Source organism: Gigantopelta aegis, chromosome 11 (assembly GCF_016097555.1).
Source record: "Gigantopelta aegis isolate Gae_Host chromosome 11, Gae_host_genome, whole genome shotgun sequence".
Classification (NCBI taxonomy): Eukaryota; Metazoa; Mollusca; class Gastropoda; order Neomphalida; family Peltospiridae; genus Gigantopelta; species Gigantopelta aegis.
In genome coordinates this window covers 32,569,963-32,594,215 of record NC_054709.1, presented here as the reverse complement: position 1 = coordinate 32,594,215, position 24,253 = coordinate 32,569,963, and the positions used below count along the sequence as shown (strand labels likewise).

The following is a 24,253-nucleotide window of genomic DNA, read 5'->3' as shown; positions in this document are numbered from 1 at the left end:
TTCAAGAAGTGTCTGGACAAGCAGTGGTTGGTGAGAGACACCATGGTGCTCTGACGAACACTATCCACTGAGTCGTTAAAACTTTTTTGGGTGGGAAAGTACCGGGTAATTTCTTATGTCTGATAAAAAACCACAAACCACCGTTACAGGTTAGCAACTGGAAAATTTTATGGGCTGTTTTTTTAACAGATTGGATTACAGATGAATTACATCATTTAGGAAGGTATATCTGCCTACACTGAACAAGCAACCTCACCCTTTAAAACGTAATGAACGTCCATATTTTATCAAGACTTTTAATTTCACATTTTGTTATTTTAATTTAATTTTAGATGAAATGTTTCCTGGAGTTCAAGCCAGGGGGCGCTCTGTGCCACATCTTTGCGGCTGTGTTCAAATTCAAAAGTGATCAAGGATGGTACGTATCTTTACTCAGTATTCATACAGGTCATGTAAATCATGTACGGTCATGGAAGTTGTTGTTGAGTTATAACTTATATAGAGTGCATACCACCAAATCAAATCCCATAAGCGACAATAGTAATGACAATAGTAACATAGGTTTTTGAAAATTATAGGTGAGAGGAAAATCACTCTCCAAAATAAATAAAATAGGCAGTGTAGCTGCGATTGGATTTTGACTGGTACGTCTACAAAATTGTCTATAAAACCAGTATTTCCCCGATTTGTTCAACAAAGAGAAATACCAGTTTACCGACTGCATGGAAGTCACGGCCATATTTTTAATTTTTATTGTTTTAATAAAAGGACCTTCCTATCAGCTAAATGAGCTAGGAAAGCTGTTGATTTTTGTAAACATGGTGGAAATAAATACATCTATTTTACGTGCGTCGTTTGTTGAGTCTAACATGCGCTGTTTTTCTCACGTCAGATTTAAATTATGTGCGCTGTACGAGTGTGATCACAATGGTGCACCTTAAAAAGCAAGGTCTGATGTTCATGGGGGCTGGGAAGACTACAGGCTTCTGTTGTTTTCTCGATGGTTTGATCCTTGCCCTTTAACTGAGACAGGCTTCTATTAAAGGATCTACAGTAATCACAACATTTAATGTGTTATGTATTTTTCAGGCGAAGGTTCGATTTCCAGTCGCCTTCACGCATGGATCGAAATGTGGAGATGTTTATGCAGATTGAGAAATCTCTCGTCTCCAACAAGTGTTGGATGCCTCCCAACATCTTTATCCGACCGGACGTTGATAAGATCTTAGTTCCCAAACTGAAAGACATTATTAAGCGTCACCAGGGTGTAATGGCTGAGAAGGAGGAGGATGCCACGCATATTGTATACACGCTGCCCTCTCACCCGCCACCCAATGGTTCGTACTGAGATTTTTTCACTATTTCATGATACATCTGTCCACCCAGTCATCTCCCACTCTAAATAACCCATTAATGATCCATAATAATAATAAGATATAAATTTGTGATAAACATTTACAGCCTTAACCAGGTTTTTAGCTGTCGTTCGCCAATTCACTAGCCCTATTTTATTTTAAGTTAATACAATTATAGTAATAGTAATAATGTCATCTATAGAGACAGCTTGAGCTTAGAAACACTAAAATTGGGGGGTGGGGGGTGGACAGTCTATTCATATTTACAAAATATATTGAAATGCAGCATCTGACCACTGTTTTTTCACAAGCCATCAGGCATGGCAATATTAGTTATTTACTAGCCCAACATTGAAATCACTAGCCGCAGGAGTGGGGCTACCATAATCTAGTAGCCCTGGCTAAAACCTATTGTGATATATATCACATCTCGCCATTTAAAGGGTCTTTGAATTCTACGGTAACGATCGTTTTCGGTTCTGTGTCTGTAAAATCATGGAACCAAAATTTAATTTTCCATGATTATTATATTGAGTACAACTATTCAATGAAAATAATATAAAAGGTTTTTGATAGTTCCCATCGCCACAAGGCATGGAACCAAAAAAGTGTTCCCCGTGAAGTTTGAAATCCTATGGTCTGGTCTGGACCTATCAATCTAGGTCAACCTCACTCACTTGACACTCATAATTATCAACGAAATTTGATAAAAAGGGAAAAAAAAGGTTTAAAAAAGGATACCAAGTACAGGGACTATCGATGCTCAATATAATGTCTCCCCATAATCTACGTTAGAGAATCTGTTAATTACTCCTCTCAATGCTTATCATGGTAGAGTCTGGTATATGTGTGTTAATATTTCTTTTATCTGACAAAATATTTCCTACAGACTTTTATTATTGTTTTTGTGGGGAGTGGTACAAAGTAAGCTATATTTTATGAAAATAGCAGTTCATAATTTAATTAAACTTCCAGTTTACTGATATCCAGTATGATTTTTGTGGCAACGCCTGCCATTTTGATTGTGTTTTCTTTGTTTCAGATGACTTTTTCCGACCCGTTTTGAAACGAGAACGTAATACTTTGATTCATTGGTGGTACCAACCTGACAGGTACAGTTTTTTAAAATAAATTTGTTTAGCAAAAGTAAGATATGAGTTGTCTGGATGATGGATGTGTGATTCATATTAAAAAAAACATTCACTGTTCGAAAGCCATAGCTTCCATGTAAAACTACATATATATGTAGCGAAAGCAATCTCTCTCTCTCTGTCTCCCTCTAGCTATCTCTGTCTGTTCGTCCGTCTCTCTCTCTCTCTCTCTCTCTCTCTCTCTCTCTCTCTCTCTCTCTCTCTCTCTCTCTCTCTCTCTCTCTCTCTCTCTCTCTCTCTCTCTCTCTCTCTCAAAAAACATTGTTAAAATAATTCTGTATGAGACACCAAATAACTAGTTTAAAATGTGCTGAGGTGTTGTTAAACTTTTGTTTCTGATTGTTTTGTGTCTGTTTACAGTTACGACAGCTGGGTGACAGAAGTAAACATTGACTATGAACCTGATTCACCACTGACTAAACATGGACCATGGGAGGTAAGTTCGTCCTAGAATTTAAGAAATGATACTTGAAATGGGGTCGGGACGTAGCCCAGTGTTAAAGCATTCACTTGATGCACCCTAAGTCTAGGGTTCATCCCTGTTGGTGGACCCATTGGGCTATTTCTCGTTCCAGCCAGTGCTCCACAACTGGTGTAACAAAAGCCGTGATATGTACTATCCTGTCCGTGGGATGGTGCATATAAAAGATCCCATGCTGCTCTTTGAAAAGAGTAGCCCATGAAGTGGCGACAGCAGGTTTCCTCTCTCAATATCTGTGTGGTCCTTAACCATATGTCTGACACCATATAACCGTAAATAAATGTGTACAGTGCTTCGTTAAATAAAACATTTCCTTCCTTCCATATAACTGTAAATAAAATGTGTAGAGTGCATTGTTAAATAAAACATTTCCTTCCTTGATACATGAAGTAGTTTCGTTTGTCAACCACAGTTCTTTATGTTTGAAACCATTCACCTCGAGCTCCAGGCAAGAGAGTAAATATTGCACTTGAATATTAGTACACATTGATCAATTACTGATTAAGTATAATGATATTCATACACTTGGGTCGTCTGGGGTCAGAGTTTTTTTTGTTTTTTAATGACACACGTAGAGCACATTGATTTATTGATCATTGGCTATTGGATGTCAAACATATGGTAATTTTGACATATAGTCTTATATTTTGTCATTAGTAGCAAGGGATCTGTTTTATGCTCCATCCCACAGACAGGATTGGACCTATCACGGCCTTTGATATACTCTTCAAAAGAAGAAACGCAAAACCACATTGTCGTAACATTTGGAGAATTGATTTAATTATTGAATGGTGAGTCCGATAATTACCAAATGTTGCAGGATTGTTCACAATTCACTCTAGTCCATTGTGAGTAAGTGATAGGACACACCACCAAGGTCAAGGTCATCTGGAGTCAATACCGGGTGTGGCCTCCGCGTGTGTTGACAACTGCCTGGCACCGCCTGCCCATTGAAGCAACCAGAGTACGGATGACGTCCCGGGGGATGGTGGCCCACTCGGCCTGTAAGGCTGCTGCCAGCTCGGGCAGGGTCTGGGGCTGTGGTTGTCGCTGTCGGAGGCGTCGGTCCAACTCGTCCCATAGATGCTCTTGGGTTCAAATCCGGTGATATCGATGGCCAAGGAAGGACATTAATGTTGTTGCTCTGTAGGAAAGCCGTTGTGAGACGTGTGTGTGAGGCATGTTGGAACTGCGTTGGCGTTGGCCATAACTGGAACGATGTGTGGCCGGAGGATCTGGTCAATGTAGCCCTGTGCTTCAGGTTGCCCTGCACGTGGACCAGGTCAGTTCTGCCAGTGTGTGAGATGGCTAACCATGACACTACCCCCCGCCGAATCTGTCCACTTCCTGCACGCAGTTTGCCGCATAACGTTCACTACGACGCCTATACACGCGACATCTTCCATCATGACGTCGGAGCAGAAATCGGGACTCGTCACTGAACCACACCTGTCTCCATCGCAGTTGAGGCCATTGTCGATGAATCTGGCACCACTGCAGTCGGAGTCGACGGTGTTGTGGTGTTAAGATGACACCTCGAACTGGAAACGAATTCCTACCTCACGTAGGCGGTTCGTACGGTCCAGGATATCCTGCGCAAACCTGGTATTGCTGCGGCTGTGGAGGTGGCAGTAGTCATCGTTCCCGAAGGTGGCGTACCCGGATGTAGCGGTCCTGCCCGGGGGTAGTGACCCGTGGTCGACCGGATCTAGGGAGGTCACGTGTTGATCCATGTTGCTGGTAACGGTCCCACAGTCTGGAGATGGTGCTTGGGGACACATGGAATGCCCTGGCAACGGCCGTTCTGGATTCGCCTCAGGCCGATGGCATTGTTTCTTGCGGTTTTGAGACGTGGCATGTCCTGGATTGTCAACTGTCGGCCAGATACAGAGGCCAGGCAAGCGAACACCCTGCACTTTTATACTGTCGGTGTTCATGTTGCACGTGCAGACAACACACATGCAGTGGTGACATGGTTTGCACGTGGCTGCGTTTTTACGAATATACACATTTTGGAACTTTATTGTACAGTAGCTGCGTTTTATCGAATGTAACCGTGGGAATGTGTTTGGGACATGCAATGACCTTATATTCACAAAGCATGAACCGGTAGGAAACATAAAATCGGAGTTATAACCCATTTGTACCCTTTTGCGTTTCTTTTTTTGAAGAGTATATATCAGTCGTGGTGCACTGGCTGGAACAAGAAATAGCCCAATGGGTTCACAGACGGGGATCGACCCCAAATCGGCCGCGCATCAACTGAGCGATTTACCACTGGGTTGTCTCACCCCTACTTCAAAATTGATACATTAAAATTTGTACATCTTTTTTACATATCAATTTTGGCAAATCCAACTTATTTCTGGTCAAAATGATGTAAAACAGAACAGGTACACACCTCAAAAATTAGGGTCAACAACTTTAAATTTCACTTTTACTTCTCTTTCTTGTCTTTCATTTTGCCATTTCACTTTCACTTTCACTTCAGGTTAGTGCACGGTGGTTGCTCGATCTGGAGGAATTCAACGAGTGGATGAACGAAGAAGACTACTTGGTTGAAGATGAGTTTAATGTACGTCTTTATCATCCATTAAAGGCTTTTGTAGGAGATATTGTTGGCACTATAATTTGCGATATTCTCCTAGGAGATATCGCTTCTTATAATCTTCATTGGTCAAATTTTAATCACAAGACTTAATTTTGTTATGTCACTGTGTATGTTTCAGCGCTAAACCTATCGTTCTGCTAGTTAATGAGTCTACCATCGGCAAAAGACTGCCATCGGTGAAGCCCCTGATCAACAGTAATTCTTGTTGCAACTATGGCAATTGCCATCAGTGCCATCATTAAGTTCAAGTCCTATATCCAGCTGTTATACAGTCAGATAAGGAAGTGCATCCCAAAACACTATTTTAAGAACTTTAAATCGAATAAACTCGACTGTACCCCATCGTAAAATAACTAAAGACAGTAAAAAATGAATTGGTCTCCATGCTTATGAAACTTTTTTAAAGTCTAGACTCGATGTCTCTTAATTGCATCTTGAGACATTAAACATATAGCAATGCCTACAAATTGCATGCATTTGACGTTAATAAAGACATTTAAGAATGGGCCAGGCACAGTAATATAGCCAGGGAACATAATTGTGATTGGTAATAAATGTAAGTGTGTTGATTGTAAAAAAAAATAGTTTCATCTGGGCAAAACACGTATGTAATTTTATTTCATTTAGTATCACTGTGTCAAGTAGCCTTGTGCTTGAAACATGTATGGGTACCTGTAAAAAAAAGTGCTCGAATTGTGTGTGGAACTAGGGTAGTCGTAGACGCTACCCGTTATCTCAGAAATGAGCAGCTTGACCCCAATTTTTTCTGATTCACTTAAAGGGTGAGAGGTGGTAGTATTTATATCCGTGACGTTTATATCAATGGATTCGTTGCAGGTAGGAGTTTTAGCCACATATGTTACTATTGTCGTCTATGGAATTTGATTTGGTAGTATACACCCTATACTACACAATTTTAAATAGTTACAGCTAATGAAATTGGAATTGATCAGCAATTGTCGCAAATGAATAGTTTGGAAAACGATTTCCCTTACACTTTAAAGGGCAGCCAGCACCAAATTATATGCTTTTTGCCCTATTCGATCTTAGCGAAGTCGATATAGGTGACATAGTTATCATCTAGTACGTAAAATCTTGGTCACTATAATGTTTTTTAAAAGATTTCTGTCTGTATATAATGTGTTGTAGGGGTTTTCTGCACCAGGAATATACACTATTTCAAAGGAATTGTTTAATGTGTTTTATAAATACTGAAACCTTGGTATTCAGATAGTGTGGTAATGTTTCCAGATATATTTTAAAACCTTGTAATTTTATTTTAGGCTGACGGGAGCAGTAAGAAGTACAAGAAATGTAACCGACTCAAGTTGACGGTAGAGGATGTACGTATTAAAATAATTATTTTGTATTTATGAGATCATATTCAAATTTATCCTATAACTTACCTATGATATCCATGTCATAAACCCATGGGATAATTTTAGTGTATTAACCCGGTGTGCAAAGTCTATAGGTTATGTGTTGCTGTGGATGGGTCATTTGTTTACAGGCCAACAAGACCTGTATACTAGGGGTGTAACGATATACTCGAATATTCGGTGACCGAACAGCGATCTGTATCGTAGTTGCATTCGTATTCGTCACTAGCTGAACCGAATACACGAATACTTATATATAATGTTTACTGTATAATTTATGTTTCTAATTCATACTAACCAAAACGCAATAACGATTCGATCGGTTTTTTTTGTCCTTTTTTATATTAGGTCAACCGCATAGTCAGACTCATAGACCGATCCTTTTTTATTATTATTCCATGCGTTGGACTGGTACTCTACATGCAGCTTGACTGCGCTTCTGTCAAAACACTGTATGACGTCGCATAGTCTCGTTCAACCAGCCTAATACGAGACACGGGCGAGTGTAGTTCGTTAATTTATGCATTCTACGCAGTGCAACGTCAATAATGTTGAACCAATATTCTAACGTTTAAATGGCAGCTCAAAGCAAAATATATTTGTATAATTCTTAACGAGAACTGTGGCATATTAGCAATTCAAATATGGATATAAATTGATTAATACTAGATACCAAAAACCAAAATGGCCTTAAAAATATATATTTGATATTCAAAATAAAATCAATTTACCGGTAATCCATAACTTCTGTCTACATTATACAATGTATATACGGTTTCGGTTTGCATGCATGGAAAAGGGTGAATTGTTATCAAAGCACTTAAGAATATTTTTTAAAATATGTACAATTTGTACATTTATGTTTGCAAAGGCCATGGTATATTTTAAAATTCCGATAATAACATATACATATTTTAACTTGTTACTATTTTGGTTCCCGTATGAGGCTTTTAAAATGTTTTGCGCGAAAATGTGATTGTAGGATTGTTGCAGTGAATTTTGTTCACAGTCTTTGTACTTGTGTAATGTGTAATCATGGATGTGAATACATATTCGTATTCGTCACCTCATATTCGTGATATGTATCGTATTCGTCACACCCCTACTGTATACCTGAGCGTAACATTTTCAAAAATTTAGTTAAAATGCGTGACGTCAAAGTAATTTGTGATGATGTCATATTACCGATGGAGGCGACTTTAGTTCTGTGATTTACTAAAAATTTAATGAAAATGTTATTTTAGAAGCGTAATAGGATAAATAGAATTTGCATCTAGTCTTTTTTTTAAATATTTAAAATATCAACCTCGTCTAGTTAATCGATATTTGTCTTGGCAGAGCCTCAGTTGATATTTTACATACTGAAAAAAACTTGTCACAAATCCTCTATATGTTACCTACAAGGAACAGCAGGACGAGGTTCATATTTATCATACGATTTCCCGAGTATGTCATAACATAATTGTATGTCCTCTTAGCTTTGTCGTTTAACCATTGGCTGTAATAAAAGACACCTGTTTCTGATTCGCTGATACATCATTCCATAGTCTTCACTGAATCTATCTAAAATGATGTCAGTCACATCCGTACATCATTTGAATGGCGAGTAATGGTTGACTGAAATTATAAAAGTATAAAATTTACCAAAACAATGTTGTATTAAGCTTGAGATTATATTATTAAGAGGTTATTATTAATATGATTTCATTTTAGAACGGGTTGACTTGTGTTTAGGACATCTACAATGAATACCAGCTAAGAAAGGTTGATAAGTTAGTAAATACTGAATAATTTAGCAGAATAATTCTACGGTAATAAACTTCTGTCTAAATTATCATATGAAATTTAGGCACATCTGTCGTAAACATCATCTGTCATGGACATGAATATAATATTGTCTATAAATGCTAGATTTTCAACCATTTTGATTTTTCAAAATGTTAGCAGGATATGGGGTGGGGGGTCATTTGATAATCCTTAATTAGGTCATGGAAATACAAAGTCGCAGAAAGGCATGTAATTTGATTGCTAAAAACGTTGGTGAACACTCTCCACAGTGGTCAGACTAAGCCCACAGTTAAAAGCTGATGGGGAATGACAGGTGTGTGGCACAGATAGCCACAAGAGAGAAGCACATGTTGCAGTTTGAGAAACAAGGACTGGGATGTGGAGGTGGACAGCAAAAGAAGTTAAAAGATATCACTTTCCAGATCGGGAAGAAATGAAATGGAATTGAAAGGAGTGAAAGGAAAGGGGGAAGTGGGATTTAAATAAATAAATAATAAAATAGAACTTTAAACACTGCTTTGAGTTCTATACTTTAAACACTGCTTTGAGTTCTATACTTTAAACACTGCTTTGAGTTCTATACTTTAAACACTGCTTTGAGTTCTATACTTTAAACACTGCTTTGAGTTCTATACTTTAAACACTGCTTTGAGTTCAATACTTTAAACACTGCTTTGAGTTCAATACTTTAAACACTGCTTTGAGTTCTAAACTAAACACTGCTTTGAGTTCTATACTTTAAACACTGCTTTGAGTTCTATACTTTAAACACTGCTTTGAGTTCTATACTTTAAACACTGCTTTGAGTTCTATACTTTAAATACTGCTTTGAGTTCTATGGTTATGTGTTCTGTGTTACAGATAGTTCTATGGTTATGTGTTCTGTCGTTACAGATAGTTCTATGGTTATGTGTTCTGTCGTTACAGATAGTTCTATGGTTATGTGTTCTGTCATTACAGATAGTTCTATGGTTATGTGTTCTGTTGTTACATATAGTTCTATGGTTATTTGTTCTGTCGTTACAGATAGTAGGCAGTGTAGAGTACGACCGGCGTGAGAAGCGAAGTGACAAGAAGGGGAAAAGAAAACGATCTCCATCTCCTCCCCCACCTCCCCTTGAGAAGAAGCAGAAACGAAAAAGGTGGGTTTTATTTTTAAGTTTTCATACAACACTCATAATGTTTGTCAGGTCAGGACATAGCCCAGTGGTAAAGTGCTTGCGTGATGCGTGGTCGGTTTAGGATCGAGCCCCGTCGGTGGACCCATTGGGCTATTTCTCGTTTCAGTCACAACTGGTATATCAAAGGCCATGGTATGTGTTATCCTGTCTGTGGGATGGTGCATTTAACAGATCCCTTGCTGCTAATGGAAAAATGTACCGGGTTTCCTCTCTAAAAATATGTCACAATTACCAAATATTTGACATCCAGTAGCCAATGATTAACAAATCAATGTGCTCTAGTGGTGTCGTAAAACAAAAACAAACTTCAAAATATTTGTCAGAAAAATTAGTACGGGAAAAAGTTTGGTTTCTTTACAAGTGATATATGACAGGGAAAACGGTGTTAAGTAAGCACAGAATTTGTTTTGTTTTGTTGTATATTATGAATAATTTTCTTTTCATACTGTAGCCTATGGCATTCCCCCCCCCAACCCCTAAAACATTGGACTGGTCCAAGCATCCTAACAGTGCATGTATGCAGAAAGTTATTGTTGTCATGGTATATTGTAAACAATTTTCTTTTAATCAGGAGTCACACACACTTTAATTTCAACCTGTGAAAGTGGACACTAAGTTTAGTTCATCTAAACACCTGTAATAGATTTGGATAAAGTTATAATAAGGTGAAACAATACCCTAAAAAAATAGACAAGACCTTCTCTCCATAACTGTTACTTCTCAAATTAAAATGCATTTTTTAAAATATGAAAAATGCATTTTGTTGTTTTAGAAAAACTAGATTAACTAGAAACAATAATATAAACAATAAAATCTTAGCTCTAATAGTGAAAAATATACTTTAATGTTTAAAAGCTAGGGTATGTCACTTTCTTTAACTGTATATTTTGTGTTTGTTTAGCGGTCGAACATCCGGTCCGCCCAGTGCGAACAAGAAGCGATCGGCACGCGACGATGATGAAGATGATTTGACAAAAGAAATGGACGAGCCGACACCAGAACCTAACATTCAGGAGGTTACAGTCAACAAACAAGGTAGCAGACTGCTCATTTAGTTAAACAGCGGGATGTGGCCCAGTGGTAAAACAATTTATTATTACCCGGAGAGAAGTGGGAAAAGAAAAATGGTCTTTCCCAATGGAAAGAGACAACTCTATTCTACCCCTAGATACGTTTTTACGTCTTGATCAGTGATTAACTATGGGCTTTGACATCACAACTGTTAGGCAACAATAAACAATCATATTTTTAATCCATGCCAACAACTAACTTATATCATTAGCAATATGTACATCATAGTTATGATCCAAGGCTGTCTCTTGTTCTCAACGTGCAAACTTGTTTTCAATAACAGTATCGGTTAAAAAAACTTCCATAAAATGATAAATATTGATAATGGGTAATAAATAGAATACCCAATTCGCTACTTAGCAGTACTGTTGTCAACAGCAGTTCATTCGTGCAAGATAAACAGTATTACCTCGTAGCTCGTTGAGTTTTCTCTAAAACCAGATGCACAATCAATCTGGGATCGACCGGCCTCGGTGGCGTCGTGGTAGGCCATCGGTCTACAGGCTGGTAGGTACTGGGTTCGGATCCCAGTCGAGGCATGGGATTTTTAATCCAGATACTGACTCCAAACCCTGAGTGAGTGCTCCGCAAGGCTCAATGGGTAGGTGTAAACCACTTGCACCGACCAGTGATCCATAACTGGTTCAACAAAGGCCATGGTTTGTGCTATCCTGCCTGTGGGAAGTGCAAATAAAAGCTTTTTGAACAATATAAATAGGCTATCCCACAATTCTCACTTCGGCAAAGGTTAAACAGTCGGGACAATTCGGTTTGTTACATTTTCAGAAACCGAAAGTAGTAGACATTTTCCGAATGAGAAAAACAGGCAGAGTTACCTCCCTTATGTTATTTTGACAAAAGAGGATCGATTTTTTTTTTATGTTTACAAAAATGTCATTTAAAAGGAGAAATTGTCCTCCTGCACAGGTGAAATGAGATTTGATCAAATACCGGGAGACTCCCGCGGAATCTGGGAGGGTTGACAGGTCTGGGGATGGTGCATATGAAAGATCCCTTGATACTAATCACAAGGGGAGAATGTAGCAGGTTTCCTATAGATCAAAATTATCAAATGTTTGACATCCAATAGTGCTCTAGTGGTGTCATTAAACAAATCAAACTTTAATTTTTGTACTGTCCTGTCTATAGAAGTGTGCATATCAAAGATCTGTTTCTGCTAATCAAAAAGAGTTATGAATGTTACACAGGTTTTCCTTTCCATTCCTTTTAATGTTTGAAATTTATTTTCCCATGAAGTTTACACATTTAGTTTGTTTTGTTTAACGACACCACTAGAGCACAGTGATTTATTAATCATCAGCTATTGGATGTCAAACATTTGGTATTTTTGATAGTCTTAGAGAGAAAACCCACTACAGTTTTCCATTATTAGCAAGGGATATGTTATATATATATATATAACACCCCACATACAGGATAGCACATACCTTGCCCATTGATATTTAAGTCGTAGTGCACTGCCTGGAACGAGAAAAAGCCCAATGGGCCCACTGACGGGGATCGATCCTAGACCGACCATGCATCAGGCAGACACTTTACCATTGGGCTACGTCCCGCCTTTTACACATTTAGCTCAGTTTCTCACAGACTAGAACGTTGGAGGTTTATAGTTGTACAGTGAAGGCGAGGTATTTATGTTCTTTTTTTTTAAATCTTTTTCTACTGTCTTTCTGTTTCAGTTGTGGGTTCGAGGAGTAAGTCTGACAATGAGCAGCAGCCAGTCAAAGGAGGAACGCTGATGGATTTGGATGAAGAGTCAGGAGACAAGGTAACGGTTACAGGGTACAATATTTCATGAGAACCGTTGTTCTGTTCGCGTGTCGGTTACGCAACTTTAAAATCACGAGAACCACCAATCGGTTACGTGGTGAACAATTAAATTCTCAAATTGAAAGTACAGTATATCAGTAATGCAGGGCTTCTAGATTATGGTAGCCCCTCTCCCATGGCTAGTGATATTCAATGTTGGGCTAGTAAATAACTACTATTGCCATGCCAGACAGGGCTTCTATAGATTATGGTAGCCCCTCTCCCATGGCTAGTGATATTCAATGTTGGGCTAGTAAATAACTACTATTGCCATGCCAGACAGGGCTTCTAGATTATGGTAGCCCCACTCTCATGGCTAGTGATATTCAGTGTTGGGCTAGTAAATAACTACTATTGCCATGCCAGACAGGGCTTCTAGATTATGGTAGTCCCAAGCCCATGGCTAGTGACATTCAATGTTGGGTTAGTAAATAACTACTATTACCATGCCAGACAGGGCTTCTAGATTATGGTAGCTCCACTCCCATGGCTAGTGATATTCAATGTTGGGCTAGTAAATAACTACTATTGCCATGCCCGACGGCTAGTGAACTATTTTTTGTCAAATGTTGTAGTTAAGTTTATTTTATAAATATGAATATCCTGCCCTCACCCCATCCTTCCAGTGTTAGTGTGTTTAAGCTCTCTCTCCCTCTTTAGGTGACATATCTGATTATTAGAATTATTTAGTGAAATTGTATTAACTTAAAGTAAAATAGGACTAGTGAATTTTTAATCGTGGCTATTAAATGTTTAAAATCACTGATCCCATGGCTGGTGGATTTTATAATAATTCTAGAAAGAAAGAAAGAAATGTTTTATTTAAGGACGCACTCAACACATTTTATTTACGGTTATATGGCGTCAGACATATGGTTAAGGACCATGCAGAGTTTGAGAGGAAACCCGCTGTCGCCACTACATGGGATACTCTTTCCGATTAGCAGAAAGGGATCTTTTATTTGCGCTTCCCACAGACAGGATAGCACAAACCATGGCCTTTGTTGAACCAGTTATGGATCACTGGTCGTTGCAAATGGTTTACACCTACCCACTGAGCCTTGCGGAGCACTCACTCAGGGTTTGGAGTCGGTATCTGGATTAAAAATCCCATGCCTCGACTGGGATCCGAACCCAGTACCTACCAGTCTGTAGTCCGATGGCTTAACCACTGCGCCACCGAGGCCGGTAAAAAAAAAAAAAAAATTCTAGAAGCCCTGAGTAATGAAAGACAAAATCAGTTTGTTTTTAAATACATTTTAACCAGTGTTCAAGTGTTTTAACTGTGAGTGAGAATTGTCAATTGTTTGATTAATAAATCAGTGTGCTCGATTGTAGAGGTATAACAAGCCTAACTGTTTTTGTTTTGTTCCAGGTTGAGCAGGCGGAGGACACTGCGGTGGTAGAAGACGACCAGTCGAAGGCGGACAAGGACGAACAGGAAGACAACGTGACGGAACAGACGCACCACATCATCGTGCCCAGCTACTCGGCCTGGTTCGACTACAACAGCATCCACGCCATCGAAAGACGCGCACTGCCCGAGTTCTTCAACGGAAAGAACAAGTCGAAAACACCAGAAATGTGAGAACTTTCGACATTACTAAAAGTGTTTCTCTAATAATTGTAGTCTTACGGGTGTATACCAAATCCAATCCCATAGACGACAGTAGTAACGTGGCTAAAACTCCTATCTGCAGCGTATCAATTAACGTATACACCACAGATATAAATACTACCACCCCTCATCCTTAAATTGAATCAGAAAAAAATGGGGGTGAACTGCTCATTTCAGAGATAAATGGTAGCATCTATGATTACCCTAGTTCCTTAAATCTCTTAAATCTTTTGCAAGCAGAAAGTTTGATTTCATTTACTTAATTTTCAAAAGTGTACTATTTTTGTTTTGATTACTTAAATTGACATTATGTGTGAAGCTCCACAGTGGCAATTTCGCTAAGATTTCCCCCAATTTAATATTAATCATGTTGTACACATTTTATTGTTGTTTCTTGTTATATTTCAGTTACATGGCGTACCGTAACTTCATGTTGGACACATTTTATTGTCGTTTCTTGTTATATTTCAGTTACATGGCGTACCGTAACTTCATGTTGGACACATTTTATTGTTGTTTCTTGCTATGTTTCAGATACATGGCATACGAACTTCATTCTGGACACATTTAATTGTCATTTCTTGCTATGTTTCAGATACATGGCATACGAACTTCATTCTGGACACATTTTATTGTCGTTTCTTGCTGTTTCAGCTACATGGCGTACTGGAATTTCATGTTATACACATTTTATTGTCGTTTCTTGCTATATTTCAACTACATGGCGTACGAACTTCATTCTGGACACATTTTATTGTCGTTTCTTGCTGTTTCAGCTACATGGCGTACTGGAATTTCATGTTATACACATTTTATTGTCGTTTCTTGCTGTTTCAGCTACATGGCATACCGGAACTTCATGCTGGACACATACCGCCTGAACCCGACGGAGTACGTGACGAGCACGGCGTGTCGTAGAAACCTGGCGGGCGACGTGTGTGCAATCATGCGCGTCCACGCCTTCCTCGAGCAATGGGGGCTGGTCAACTATCAGGTGGACGCGGACAGTCGGCCGTCGTCCATGGGGCCCCCATCCACGTCACACTTCCACATCATGGCCGACACGCCATCCGGGCTCATACCCATCAACCCGCCGAAAACAGTCCAGGTTAGTGTTCTTCGTAGACTTTGTAAGATAGGTGTGACTCTAGTGACGGGTAACGCCCTTTTTTCATACTATAACATTTACTATAAATTGTTTATTTCTGAGCCGATTGATTTTTAAATTGCACACAAAAATACTGTCTGGTGCAGTAAAAATTCGGGTTTCCGCCTTTGAATTTTGGTTAGTGTGCTATGATCATGAAAATCTGACACTGAGAGTAAAATGCTAGAAACAACTATAGTCTGTCCCACAGAGAACACCTTTTTTCATACTATGAAATTTACTTGATTGATTTGTAAATTGCACACAAAAATAGTATTTTTTTGTTATCTCCAAAACGCTTTTACTTTTCTTCTGACATAACCAAACTGAAATTATTTACAAAATAAATTTTTTTATACAATAATGGGACGGACTGTAGATTACTTTGGGGACATTGTAGAATCATGGCTGACACCCCCTCGGGGCTCGTCCCCATGAACCCTCCGAAAACTGTCCGTGTTAGATTTCTTTGTAGTCATCTTTCAGGGCTAGCTCTGGACGAGAAGAAAATTTCGCCAAATTATCTATTGAATTTCGAAAAATTGCAGAAACACAAAATGTCAATCAATAAGTGACATAGATGGCTGCTTTATTGTATTTACAGAATTCCATCTTTGAACGCATTATTTAACACAAACCGGCCTCAGTGGCGTCGTGGTTAGGTTGGTTAGGTCATCGGTCTACAGGCTGGTAGGTACTGGGTTCGAATCCCAGTCAAGGCATGGGATTTTTAGTCCAGATACCGACTCCAAACCCTGAGTGAGTGCTCTGCAAGGCTCAGTGGGGATCCATAACTGGTTCAACAAAGGCCATGGTTTGTGCTATCCTGCCTGTGGGAAGCGCAAATAAAAGATCCCTTGCTGCCTGTCATAAAAGAGTAGCATAGGTGGTGACAGCGGGTTTCCTCTAAAAAAAAAAAAAACAGTGTCAGAATGACCATATGATTGACATCCAATAGCTGATGATAAAAACAAACTTTACTTTAGTTAACACAATGTGTATGATAGCTGACTGAACCTGAGCATAGAAAAATCCTTGCGAAGTGTGGCATTGGTGGGGTTTCTGCCACAGGGTAAAATGCCAAATATTTCTGCAGATTTTATTTTTTGTAAGTTAACATTTTGACAAAAGTAATGATTTTCTTAACCCTAACCCTAAACGTAACCCATTTTCTTTTTGGGGAAGGCTCCCCCATACTCACTGTTGACTGTGGTTGCATTCAATTCCATAGTGCCATACCCAAAAATTTCTTTCTGGCAGAAACACTGATTGGGTAAATACAAAGAAGTTGGTCAGCAGAAAAAATCAAAAGAGAAGAAGTGGTCAGAACGATAGGAAACTGTTATTGTGTATTTTATTATAAATGTTTTGTTTTTCAGCCGACCGCTGCTCAGCAGATTGTCGATCTGGACAAGGGAGACGGTGATGACAAGAAAGATATCAGCAAGTTTGGTCTGAAAATGGACATTTACACCAAGAAGATCTTGAAGGTTTGTTAAAGGGACATTCCCGAATTTGCTGCATTGTAAGATGTTGTGGTATGTGCTATCCTGTGTGGGATGGTGCATATAAAAGATCTCTTGCTACTGATGGAAAAATGTAGCCTGTTTTCTCTCTATGACTGTGTCAAAATGGCCATATGTTTGACATCCAATAGCTGATGATTAAAAAATCAATGTGCTCTAGTGGTGTTGTGAAACAAAACATGTTTTTTTTCTTCAGAGTTATGGCCCTTGAATTGAGGAGATAAAACATTTTGTTGGTCTCTGTAGGGGACGTATTGCTTCAGCCATACTCAGAATGCTTGTTTCGTTTACCTTTATCAGGATATGAACAAAGGAAAAATATTCACAAACTCTGTGAATCTGTTTTCAAAATATTCTTCACATATTTTATTTGCAGGACAAGAACTCGGCTGTGCGGACGCGCGAGTGGACGGACCAGGAGACGCTGCTGCTGCTGGAGGCATTGGAGATGTACAAGGACGACTGGAATAAAGTGTGCGAGCACGTCGGCAGTCGGACCCAGGACGAGTGTATACTCCACTTCCTACGACTCCCCATTGAAGACTCGTACCTCGAGGATGATGGCGGCCATCTTGGTTTGTCTTTATTTAGTTTTAATTTGGGGGGTAACATGTCTAGACTCTACTGAAGTCTCATACCTCGAAGATGATGGTGCCCATCTTGGTTTGTCTTTATTTAGTTTTAATTTGGGAGCCAATACATCAGATCCCAAACCCCAGACGAATGCATCCTCCATTTCCTCAGACTCCCCATTGAAGACTCATACCTTGAGGATGATGGCGGCCATCTTGGTTTGGCTTTATTTAGTTTTAGTTTGTGGTGGTGAAGGTGTAACACTTAAGAACTCAAACCCAAGATTAGTGCATTATGCACTTTGTTTTATTCCCCATTGAAGACCCATAACTTACCTCACCTTGAGAATGATGGTGGCCATCTTGGTTTATCTTTGTTTAATTTTAATTTGATCTGGAATTCTAGTAATTGACCTTTATTTAGCTGTGGTAACTTTTTAGCCCCGTGATAGGAAAAGCTCCCCTCCCCAACTTTAGAAATTGGTTTCTTCTGTTCAGTTTACTATTGTTGATTTTGAATATTGTATTTCACAAAACCCAATTATAGTGTGTGCAATTTCTTTGCATCATATCTTTATTTACTTTTGATTTGATGATAGATACTTTTCAAAACATATCTAACGAGTGAAAGCAAGATTCATACATTTTTACTCAACAAATTGTGAGATAAATGGTAAGATAAAAGTATTTAAAGAACACAAATGTATTATTCTATTTCTTAGCAACAATGTTTAAAACATCTTTACACATTCACACTTACACAGATATCTTAAACGTAGAGGAATCAGTTTCAGTAATGTTTATTTCATTGGATGGTTTGCTTTTAGCATTTAGTTCATCAACATTGAGCAACCAATCAACTTTCTTTAAACTGATCTCCCACATGTGTGATATCACTCAAACCAAAAACTTCACACAGAGTTCTCCAGATATCATGAAAGAGAAGCCAGTTCTCTCGGTTGCCTTATTTGTTGTGATTTTCTTGCAGGTCCATTGGCGTATCAGCCAATTCCGTTCTCACAGAGTGGAAACCCGATCATGTCGACGGTGGCGTTCCTCGCGTCCGTGGTCGATCCCAGAGTGGCAAGTGCAGCGGCCAAGGCAGCGTTAGGTAATACGATTATAAGACTCCATCATAATATTATGCCGTCATGTGGGATAGAAAAAGAACACCCCAGGTGGTGGAACTTTTGACAAGTCTCATCCCAAGGTCGAAACGTACACCACCGAGGGTCTACTTTTTCTATTCCACATAACCGCATCTGAAGGAGTGAGAATTTTTTTTCTCTCAATCATTCAGTAAATAAAGTATTATTTTACACGTACAGCAAGGCTCAATCTGTATATTGCCGAATTAGCCGAATGCTTATTTTTATACAAAATGGCTACAAAATGGCTACAAAATTTAGACTTTGGCTCATAAAATATTCCTCAAATTAACCACATTTTAATGATTTTCAAAGAGATACTATACATTTCTGAAAATTGGCTAAACCACAATTTGTTCCAGTGTTAGCCCTGGTACAGACAAAGTAACTTCATTATTTGACCATTTTATCATAAATAAACTACATTATCGTATTTGCTGTGTTTGTGTAACAGATAAAAATCAACCTCCACTGTCAGTACGAGAGTCCAGTACTCTACCAACTGAGCTAACAGGGAAATTCCCACTAGCTGCTGCAAGTAGGAGCATTTGATACCAACACTACTACATAACTCCCCACTCCAGTGAAGCTACGTCCCGGAGCTGTGGGCCACTGAGTGTCTTTGGTTCACATCCCCTCAGTGGAGGTTGATTTTTTCTGTTAAATTTATTTCAATTTATTTCCTGTTTTAAATATTATTTAACACTACAAATTAACAAGATAGCTTTTATAATGAAAGTTTTAATAACAAAATATTGACGTCGTATTAAGTACAAGCACGTGAGATAGAAATTTCTTACATGGCTTTCTTTTATGGTAGTATCATTGAAACCAATCAGATGAATAACGATGACATCGTTGTTTTCAAAATAACACTGTGTCTAAATAACACACTGAATTGATCAAAATTTAGGTGGTGTAGTTTTTGTAAACAGGATTTTGTATAGAATGAAATAACATTCTTAACCTTCTTGAAATGTGGTAACCTGGTAACCTGGACGACCATTCCAGGGCTCGAAATGGCCTGTGGCTAGGTCGCCAAATGCGACCAATGTACTGTTTGGGCGACTTAAATATTAAAAAATAATGGCGTTAGTTGCCCAAATAATATTATTTGGGCGATCTTTTTTGGAGCTATAACATATGAGCCACTATTAATATTTGTATTGCATATATTTATTCCACATTAAAATTTAAATCTTGTTCGTGGTTCATGGTTCGCTTACCTTAAGTTGCCAACATCCATTATTATTTTTTGGGCCACCATATTTTTGGCACGTTTGGCCCTGCATTCTTAACTTTATTCTAATGCCAGTATTTCTGTCTTCATTTGCAGGCATCGAAATAAGTCAAGAATGGTTGTTCAGGTTACCTCGACAAAAATTTCAACTTTAACAGTAGTTTCGTTTCCGAACGTAAACCAGGCAATGCATTCTGGACTTCCACATTTCATTTTCTCGTACGAAATTGCTCCGACGTTCATGCGCACTTGTGCAATTGCAAGCAATTTCGGCAATCCGCGTTTAAGCAGCGCCCACTAGATACATTTACTTCCGCACTTTCGTTACTCGTACCGATACAATTTCAGAAAGTCCGCGTTAAAAGTAGTAGTAACAGGAATTAAATTTTAACTTTCATATAGTTGTGGTAGCCTATAGGTTACCAGGCTATATTTTGTGGTAAGCTGTAAATGGGTTACCAGACTCAATGCTTATTCCAATGCCAGTATTTCTGTCTCTGTTTGTAGAGGAGTTTTCTAAGATAAAAGAGGAGGTTCCGCCCACTTTGGTCGACGCCCACAAGAAGATGATTGAGGAAGCGGAGAAAGACGGCAAAATTGTCGACAGTTCGTACGGCCTCGACAAGACCGGCATTGCTGGAACCGCGCCGGACAAAGAAGAAGGTTTGTGGACATTTTTTTTGTCTTCTTTTTTTTTATTTGTTTTGTTTACATTTTTTAAATGCTTAGCTGGGTTTTGGGGGGGTTTTAGGTTTTTTTAGATTTGTTTGACATGTTCAGAATGGTTTATTTATTTATTTGTTTGTTTTTTCATTAAGCTTGATACTGCATCTTTTTCTAGGTTTTCTATTGTATGTGTTCAGGCCCTAGGATTTCATGGAAACGATTTTTTCAGGTACTGTGTCGGTAGTGTTGTTGGTAAAATCACGGAACCAAAATTTCATTTTACATGATTATTATATCGACTACGACTATTCAACGAAAATAATATATATATACTATTTTTATAAAACAGTTTTAGATGGGTTCCCATGATCACAAGGGACAGAACCAAAAAAGTGTTTGCCATGAAATTTGAAATCCTATGGCCTGCTGTTTCTTTAAGTCATTATTTTTTGTTTTTAAAATAAAAATGAGTACGTATTATTGTAGCTGACCCTAGTTTGAGGCAAAAAAAAAGTTTGTTTTTTATTTAACGACGCCACTAGAGCACATTGATTTTTTATCTTAACATCGGCTATTGGACGTCAAACATATGGTCATTCTGACACTCTTTTTTAGAGGAAACCCGCTGTCACCACATATGCTACTCTTTTACGACAGGCAACAAGGGATCTTTTATTTGCGCTTCCCACAAGCAGGATAGCACAAACCATGGCCTTTGTTGAACCAGTTATGGATCACTGGTCGGTGCAAGTGGTTTACACCTACCCATTGAGCCTTGCGGACCACTCACTCAGGGTTTGGAGTCGGTATCTGGATTAAAAATCCCATGCCTCTACTGGGATCCGAACCCAGTACCTACCAGCCTGTATACCGATGGTCTAACCACGACGCCACCAAGGCCGGTAATGGCATGACAGAGACGATACTTTAAAAAAAAAAAAAAATGTTTGAAGTCTTACAATTTTTTCACTTAGCTTTCTGCATTTTGGTATTGGGTAACAATTTTAAAATGTTCATTAAATAAATAACTTTATTTGACACCCAGTAGCCAGTGTGTTTTTCGTGCTGGAGTGTCGTTAAACATTCATTCTTTGGTAGGTAATATTCAGTGGTAGAAATGCATACTCTGTATGAAGCCATTACTGCGTACATTTACTGTATTTAATCAACAGCAAAAACACAAGACAAACCGACTTTGAAATCGTCTGATGAGACCACAGGTACAGTGAAAACATGGCTGTTTTATTGAGCATGAGAAACGGCCAGTAACAAACATGTATTTACGACTTTGTAATCTTTTCTAACCTTCACCATGTGTATTTCTTCTTAGTACAGTTACTGTGGCAGTGGATATATCTTTAACCGTCTGTAAATTCCATATTTTTTATGTGGATCCTGTTAGTTTTTTTTTTTTAAACTTGGAAAGGTTTATACATGTATAAATTTGATATTTTATGTAAATGATTTTTAGGGTTTTTAAAAATATTTATTTACGGGGTTGAAGGGATAGGTGGGTTGAATGACATAATCCTGAGCCTCTTATTAATTTATTAATTCAACGTGATAAGTTTTGGTGTTAGGCAAGTATGATTATCATGCTCAATTTTTATAATTCCAAATTAATCATAGTTTCATTGATGTGAAATGCTATGAAATAAAAATCACAACTCTTTCTTCGGAAAATTAATACACGGATAAAGGGAATCCCCATTCTGTGGTTTGGCTTTGTCTAATGACATTTTATTAATTTGAAATAAAGAAAATAGCTGAAACATTCGGTCTCATTTTTTTTATGAGCATTGGCGAAAAAGTAGTACAAAATTGAGATTCATGCAGTTATGAAGTCACATGATATTATTTGTACCAATCCAAGCATTTATAACAAAAGAGTATTTACAGATTGGAAGTATAAAATTATAATGTTCACAAAGCAGATTATATAAGATCTAATATTTATATAAGATATGCTGATGGAAAGAAATATAGGATCACATAGATAGCAACAAGAAATAATTACTGAATCAAAAATCAATTGATATGGTCCGAAGCTGACTGGTAACATATAGGCAGCACATTCAACACTACAGACATTCAGTTCCACATTACAACTTGGTATGAAATACAGACATCAATTACGCTAGTAGTGAATTAAATTTGGTCTACAATTTGATGTGTTCCCTTATTTCTTTCCATCAGTATATTAAAAAATTATCTTTATTTGAGCCTTGTTCAGAGTTTTTTCTGCTTTTTACAAGCCTTGAAATTCATTTAATGGAGTGGACAGCAATCTGTGCTTGTGACATGTTTAGCTAATGCTTAAAATTGAGAAGCTGTTCTCCACAAAGTAGTCTCAAAATTACACTTCATATCAGACTTTCAGTGTAACCTTTTCAACCAGAGACAAACGTGGATAGAAGCTTACAATTTGCATGTGTAATATCACTGTTGAACACGAGTAATCTCAGGCCCTAATCTAGAATTGAAAAAGTAGAAGAAATGACATTTATCACTACATTGTGTAATGTTTCGCCAGTTTCCGCATGCATTCAGGAAAAATTCAAAATTTTACACTTGGTTCTAATCATAATATTTCGATATAAAATACTACTTCCTGTAATAAAATTTAAACAAACAGTTGTATGTTTCATTACAAACGTGATATTATTAAGTAGTTGATAATGTTCCGTTATGTTAAAATGTAAGTATTAATTAATATTTTCTGGCATTACTGAAATGAATGTGGCCGAGGATTAACAGCACTTGACTGGTCACATCAAATGATGCGACGTGTCGATGTACAATCTGGCGCCAAACTGAAAACACTGTCCGATATACGGCAACAAGGTGCCAAGTGAGCTATGATACTAGACAAGTTGGGATCTTGACGTCTGTTGTATGATTTCGTTTTTGAAATCGGATTAGGTGAATAAAATATGTTGACTTTGACTTTTCACTACTGCTAATAACTGAGCAACTTGAGCCGACTTTTGGCGGGGGGGGGGGGGGAGCTAATTTTGCCCACTAGATTAGGGCCTGAATCCTGGATGTATTTGAATTATAAAGAATAAGATGAAAAGTGAAACCCGCTTGTGAAACTGATGATCAGAAAGCATATTGAGCATTTTGAGTGGAATTTGCCGTCTGCTGCCTGCTGATTTTGAGCATTGTTTTATAGAGGATATCAGCTTTTATGTTTAAATGGGTCTCACCCCTGATATTAAAGGGACTGTCCTGAGTTTGTTTTCATTGTAAAGTTTATTTTCATTGTAAGATGTTTCGGACTAACAGAGCATTTTTGATGACTAAAATGTCATATGAAATACATTTGCTTGTTTAGAATATCCATGTCTGTAAAAACATTTGTTGTTATCCTAATGTTTGTAGTAGTCTATACAAGATTAAATACATAAGAAAAAATTAAATTAAAAATGACTGCAGGGTATATACTACCAAATCAAATCCCATAGATGACAATAGTAACAAACGTGG

The 24,253-nt window shown here is 38.1% G+C and overlaps 1 protein-coding gene across 1 annotated transcript in view; it reads left to right on the top strand.

Moving 5' to 3' along the window:
- Positions 1-332: 332 nt before the first annotated feature.
- Positions 333-24,253, top strand: part of LOC121385144 (SWI/SNF complex subunit SMARCC2-like) — a 55,880-nt gene continuing 31,959 nt past the window's right edge. Inside the window, exons 1-16 of the mRNA XM_041515682.1 lie at positions 333-418; positions 1,090-1,337; positions 2,398-2,467; positions 2,867-2,942; positions 5,479-5,562; positions 6,882-6,941; positions 9,792-9,907; positions 10,848-10,981; positions 12,718-12,806; positions 14,223-14,431; positions 15,303-15,573; positions 16,992-17,102; positions 17,515-17,713; positions 18,699-18,821; positions 20,606-20,761; positions 21,937-21,984. Coding sequence (XP_041371616.1) covers positions 333-418; positions 1,090-1,337; positions 2,398-2,467; positions 2,867-2,942; positions 5,479-5,562; positions 6,882-6,941; positions 9,792-9,907; positions 10,848-10,981; positions 12,718-12,806; positions 14,223-14,431; positions 15,303-15,573; positions 16,992-17,102; positions 17,515-17,713; positions 18,699-18,821; positions 20,606-20,761; positions 21,937-21,984 — 2,080 coding nt within the window. The remainder of the gene's footprint in view (positions 419-1,089; positions 1,338-2,397; positions 2,468-2,866; positions 2,943-5,478; positions 5,563-6,881; positions 6,942-9,791; positions 9,908-10,847; positions 10,982-12,717; positions 12,807-14,222; positions 14,432-15,302; positions 15,574-16,991; positions 17,103-17,514; positions 17,714-18,698; positions 18,822-20,605; positions 20,762-21,936; positions 21,985-24,253) is intronic.